Genomic DNA, 6,031 nt, shown 5'->3' with positions numbered 1-6,031 from the left:
TCACTCTGTCACCCAGGCTGGAGTGCATGGGACAATCTTGGCTCACTTCAAACTCTGCCTCCTGGGTTCAAGCGATTCTCCTGCCTTAGCTTCCCCAGTAGCTGGGATTACAAGCACCTGCCACCACATCCGGCTAATTTTTGTATTTTTAGTAGAGACGGGTTTCACTGAGTTGGCCTGGCTGGTCTTAAACTCCTGACCTCAAGTGAAACGCCCGCCTTTGGCCTCCCAAAGAGCTGGGATTACAAGCATCAGCCACCAGCCAATGACTGTTTTCTTCGGCCACTTAGAAAGCTAGCTGAGGTCACTGGACCCTCTGCTCTATCTTGCTGGTTCACCTTTGCTCCCTGCCCTGTCCAAGCTTGAGGCATATCCCTCACCCCCCGGTCACTAGTTTTCTATCAGGTTTTAGCAGGTTCAAGTTGAAGCTTCTCCTCATGGACTCTGGAATCCTGACCTTGCTTGGATCCCCAGCCAGGTCTAGCTTGTTAAGCTGAGCCTCCTCTTCTGGGGCCTCCACCCTTCCCCTCCCTTTATCCTCCAAGTAGTTGCTTTGGCAGATCAACGGCCTATGTCAGCATATCCTCCTCTTCTTGTTGTAGAAACTGTCTGCTCTCATCCGCATGAAAAAGAATCTGGCTCTTTAAAACTCCATTCATCTGTTGCTTCCATCCGGGACTCATCTCCTCTGGGACACCACAGCCCATCACAGGAATCCCCTCTCCCAAGCCCAGCAAAGCATCACACCTTTCCCTAACTACTTCAGGAAGGGAGCCAGGGCTTTTCACGGTTCAAAGAACAGTCCAGGTCCCTTTGCCTTGTCCAGGCCTCCTCCTAAATCCACCTCAGGGTCAGAGCAGGGGGACAGGCACGTGCACACAGAGCTGACTGGAAGCTCTGGCACAGAGGCGTTTTTAATGGAAGTGGCTTTGCAGACTGGAATCTGTGACTGTGTCAGCTCAGAAGCAGGCCTTTGCTGCTCCTGGTCTCTCCTGAACCTTTGGTTCAGTGGTTCTCAACCCCGGCTGCAGAGAATTAGAGTCTCTGGCTGGGGACGGACGGGTTGGGGAGTTATAAACCAAAATTTGGGCCTATTTCCTTTAAGTTCTGATTTAATTGGTCTGGGCTGGGGCATAAACAGTATTGCTATTTTTAGAATCAGCCTTCCTCAGGTGACGCTCATGTGCTGCCAGGGCTACGAAGCGCTGATCTGGGGTCTTGGGGAATTACGGTTTGAGAAGCATAAACTCAGATGTCCCTCTTGTAGGGGTTAGACCTTGGGAGCTCATCTGACTGTGTGTCCCCTCCCTAGTGGCCCAGTTTCCCTAAGTCTCGGTAGGAGGAGGACCTTTGGGGAAGATTCTCCTGCCTTAGAAGAAGAGCAGCCTACAGCAAATGAGACATAGAGCAAAAGAGAAGAAGGGAGAGGGAGAAAGTAAAAGGATAAATGGACAAAGAAAGAAGGAAGGGCAAACAGTAGAAACATGGTGGCGGGGTGGAGGCCCAGAAGGACCACCATAACTGTTTAGGTCTCAGGACCAAAGCTGGACATTGGGAGCAAATCCCTATTCCCCGGGAGGGGAATTCTCCAGCTGCCCTGACGTCAGCTGGAGAGGTCAAGCCCTGCAGGGAAGGCAGCCCGCGGTGAATTTCGTGCTTACCTGCCGAGGATCTTGCTGACACAGCCATGGCTGACGCGGAGCTGGCGAGAGATGTCACAGGGCCTCACACCCTGGTGGGCCAGGTCTACAATGCGCTGGCGGACCACTTCCGGCAGGGGTCTGCCGTTCACAAAGGCCCCTCCCAGCTGGTTCAGCCCTCCATGGCCTAAGGAGACAACATTCCCAGGGACAGTTATCAGGGCCAGGCAGGAGTTTGGGTGGGGATTAGCTATGAGTGCAGGTGCGGGGGTGTGTGTGTGTGTTTGACTGTGACCACGAAATCCCACGGCCAGGCCCTGTGGGCCCCTCTGCAGTTCTTTCTCCCAGGATGCTGGCATAAATGGTATGTGATGCTCATCCCCCACGATGGGATGGTGTCACAGGAGCACCTTGGGCTTGGGGACTCTCCAGGCAGACTCAGCCCTTCACTCCAATTCACAATCCCCTATTTTCTTCCCTCCCTCTGAAAAGTGTGTAAGGAGTTGAGGATGTGGGGTCTTCCCATGCCAATACTGAGCCGTTTGACCTTCAGAAAAACCCCTTCTCTTCTCAGAGTCTCTTTTCCTTTTGTAAAATGAGGGCACAGGTGATTTTCACCTTTCTCCTTCTCCTCATGGAACCAGATTTTAAAATACTACCCCATTGAGAAAAACAAATACAAAAGAATAAAAGTAGAACCTCTCTGGTAGAGCTTGGGCAGAGAAGGCCTGAGCCCTATCTGTGGACTTCTGGCCTAAATGACCCCCAAGATTCCTTCTTTCTCTAACAGGCCAGAGCACCAGGGACCTGCTGCAGAGTCCTCACAGGCATAGATAGCACTGGGTTCCAGGATGGACACGGGGGCTACAGGCCACTGTGGAAATCTGTCCATGTCATGGATGGATATGTGTACGCGTTCCCTTAGCTGCTTTCCTGACTTGGCCTCTGCTCTCTGGCCCCAGCCTATGTTTCATTCTGAGCCCATCTATCCAGTCAAATCCATATGAATTGAGTGCCAACTATGTGCCAGGCACTATACAGGTCCCTGACGATGCCAAGGTGAATAAGGCAGACATGATCCCTATTCTTCCCTCATGGGGTTTATTACAGTGAGGTCCCAGACCAGCAAACAACCAGTTAACATATTTTGTGACCACTTTTGGGACTGGTGACATACAGAGAGTTATGGGAACCACTGGAGGGGAACTTGACTTGGCTCAAGGAAACACAGAAGGGTTCCTGAGGAGGTCTAAGCTGAGACTGAAGATAAACAGGTACTGGCCAAGTGAGGGAGAGAGGGGAGAAAACTGTTCCAGGCAGTGGGAACAGAATGTGCAAAGACTCAGAGGCAAGAGGATACTTGTCTGTTAGATTTTCCACCATATTCAACTCTATAGTCCCTAGAACCATTTTGGGCTAATTTCAGGGCTGAGATTTCTATTTTTCTTATGAGGAGACTGGGGCTCAGAGAGTTGTAGTGATCTGATTTATATGTCTTGTTTAACTCAGCTTATATGAGGAGGAGCTGGGATCCAACCAGAATTTAAGGTTCAGGTCAGGGCTGCTCCTTGAGGGGAGCCCTGTTCTGGGGCTAGAGCTACACCTGGACACTTGTCATTGGCATTGCTATTTTGTGCTGAACATGCCATGGTCTTTTCACAACGGGCAGGATTTGGTGATATGACTGGGAGGGTAGAGCCCTGGGGTGTAGGAGTCAGGGAGCGGACAGGTGAGAAGGAAGAGCCAACCCCAGGCTTCTGTGTGAACCAGTTAAAGACTATTTATGGCCGAGGGTGGGAAGTGCCTTTGCTGGGCACACAGTGCCCATTATCACCCACTGACTTAGCACATTCAGAACTGCCTTGCAATGTCTCCTCAGGGGCCCAAGCTGTCTTCAGCAGAACACTGAATTTCCCTCTAATAAAGGGGGTGGGGGCTGGGCATGGTGGCTGACGTCTGTAATCCCAGCACTTTGGGAGGCCGAGGCGGGTGGATCACCTGAGGTCGGGGGTTCGAGACCAGCCTAACCAACATGGTGAAATCCCATCTACTGAAAATACAAATACTACTACTACTACTACTACTACTACTACTACTACTACTACTAGTAAAAACTAGCTGGGCATGGTGATACATGCCTGTAATCCCAGCTACTTGGAGGCTGAGGCAGTAGAATCGCTTGAACCCCGAGGTGGAGGTTGCGGTGAGCCGAGATCGCATCATTTCACTCCAGCCTGGGCAACAAGAGCGAAACTCCGTCTCAAAAAAAAGGAGGGTGGGAGTGCTCTAAGCCTCTACCCTGGGCAGTAAGTCAGGAGGAAAAGCCCTCTGGCCAAACACCCAGCAAGAAAGATGTAATGATCCATCTTCCTGGTGGAGACAACGGGTGAGCTTGGGTACAGCTTCCACCTGTGCCCATCCAGGCAAGCCTTCTTAGTGACTGCTTCTCCACTGGGGCTGGAAGAGTGCTTGGAGGGCCTTTAGGAGAGCCCAGATGGTGGGCAGAGCGGCCTTTGCCCAGTCCTAAGCCCATTCCTCTGGTCTTCACTGGCCAGAGTGCCATTTATGAATTGCTGCAGCCGTTTGCCCTCACTGCATCATTGTTGCCTTCCGGCTCTTTTGGGTCCAGGCACTGAACACAAGGGGGCGCCAGACAGCCACCCAAACACAGACAAGAGTCCAGCTTTGTCCTTATTTTCCAGAACTTTCCCTGCTGTATCCACTTAAACTTAGGTGTTTGTGCTGGGACCTCTATATCTGGAAGCGAGGTTTCTTAGAGGTGAGGGTTCTTCACCTCTACAAATGTGAAGCAGGTTTAAACAAATTCCATTTTAGGGTGGCATGAATTGGGTATTGTGCCTTAAAAAAAAATGACGCTGTAAGCTGTGTGGGCCATTGCCCTTAATTATTATGAAGGACTGACTCACATCCTTAGAAACCCAAACCCTGAGAGGTTATTTACCGTTATCAGCAAGCATTGTAGTGCTGGGAAAGATGCATTCACATTTCTGGCCCCTAAACTGAATTCTCTGGTGCTTGTTTTATTTGACTGTCTTCTGAATGACTTTGTGTTACTGTGGAAAGAGTCTTGGGCCTGATCCCTTCCTTGACACTGCCTGTTTTAGTCTTATCATTCGAGAAAGTGGGTTTTATTTTTTCAACCTTAGTGTTTTTATCTATCAAATGGAGCTTAACAAAACTTATGCCTGCTGCTGACTTAAACTCCTATAAGAAGATAGGGGGGCTGGGCATGGTGGCTCATGCCTGTAATCTCAGCACTTTGGGAGGCTGAGGTGGGCAGATCACGAGGTCAGGAGATCGAGACCATCCTGGCTAACACAGTGAAACCTTGTCTCTACTAAAAATACAAAAAATTAGCTGGGTGTGGTGGCGGGCACCTGTAGTCCCAGCTACTCCAGAGGCTGAGGCAGGAAAATGGGGTGAACCCACAAGGCGGAGCTTGCAGTGAGCCGAGATCGTGCCACTGCACTCCAGCCTGGGCGACAGAGCAAGACTCCATCTCAAAAAAAAAAAAAAAAAAAAGAAGAAGAAGAAGATAGGGGGATCAGGATGGAGAAGTATTTATTTAGATAAACAAATCTTGCTATAAATGTAATGTTTTTCTGATTTGTAATATTCCCATGGTTGAATGTTATGACCCAAGCTTGGGACTAGGTATGGGAAGTGTTTTCTCAAACTTCAGTGTGCATCAGAATCACTTGGCAGTGAGGCTTATTAAAATACAGACTACTGAGCACAATGCCCTAAGTTTCTGAATCAGTAGGTCTGGGATTGAACTAAGAATTTATGTTTCTAAGAAGTTTCCACATGGTGTTAATGCTGCTAGGCCAGGGACACACTTTGAAAACCACTGGTTTAGTCCAGGTGATGGCTGGTAAATTAAACATAAGAGAATAACTCTTCATACTCCTCCGACATTCTTCTAAGAATAATAATGATAGTTTGTATATTATGGTTTTCATTTCTTTTCAACTCAAGACATTGACCAAGTGCCTATCATGACTCAGGTACAAAGCACTGGGAATACAACCTTGAACAAGACAAGAATCCTGGCCTTCAAGAAACTTCGAACCTTTTGGGGCATATGATAAGATACATTAGGAATCACCATGTTAATGGTGACCTTTCTTGAAGGATATGAGTCCAGGTGCTCGCGGAGCCCATAATTGGTTAGAGGGAAGCTGCAAGGAAGAGTATCTAGGAGGTAACTAGGCAAAGAATTTTCCTCAGGGGGAAGAAAATCCATGCGTAAAGTCTTGGTAACTTCAAGAAATTGAAAGACAGGCCGGGCGCGGTGGCTCAAGCCTGTAATCCCAGCACTTTGGGAGGCCGAGACGGGCGGATCACGAGGTCAGGAGATCGAGACCATC

General features: G+C 49.3%; 1 protein-coding gene across 1 annotated transcript in view; it reads right to left on the bottom strand.

Annotated features, from left to right (window-relative positions):
- Positions 1–380: 380 nt before the first annotated feature.
- The window catches only part of LOC105533664 (paired box protein Pax-8-like), a gene marked incomplete at its 3' end in the record, with an annotated part of 46,913 nt that continues 41,262 nt past the window's right edge, over positions 381–6,031 (bottom strand). Inside the window, exons 7-8 of the mRNA XM_011972133.1 lie at positions 1,662–1,827; positions 381–551 (exon numbers count right to left, since the gene is read on the bottom strand). Coding sequence (XP_011827523.1) covers positions 381–551; positions 1,662–1,827 — 337 coding nt within the window. The remainder of the gene's footprint in view (positions 552–1,661; positions 1,828–6,031) is intronic.

Source organism: Mandrillus leucophaeus, unplaced genomic scaffold (assembly GCF_000951045.1).
Source record: "Mandrillus leucophaeus isolate KB7577 unplaced genomic scaffold, Mleu.le_1.0 Scaffold1275, whole genome shotgun sequence".
Classification (NCBI taxonomy): Eukaryota; Metazoa; Chordata; class Mammalia; order Primates; family Cercopithecidae; genus Mandrillus; species Mandrillus leucophaeus.
The sequence above is the reverse complement of the archived record's forward strand: the minus strand, read 5'-3'. Positions and strand labels throughout refer to the sequence as shown.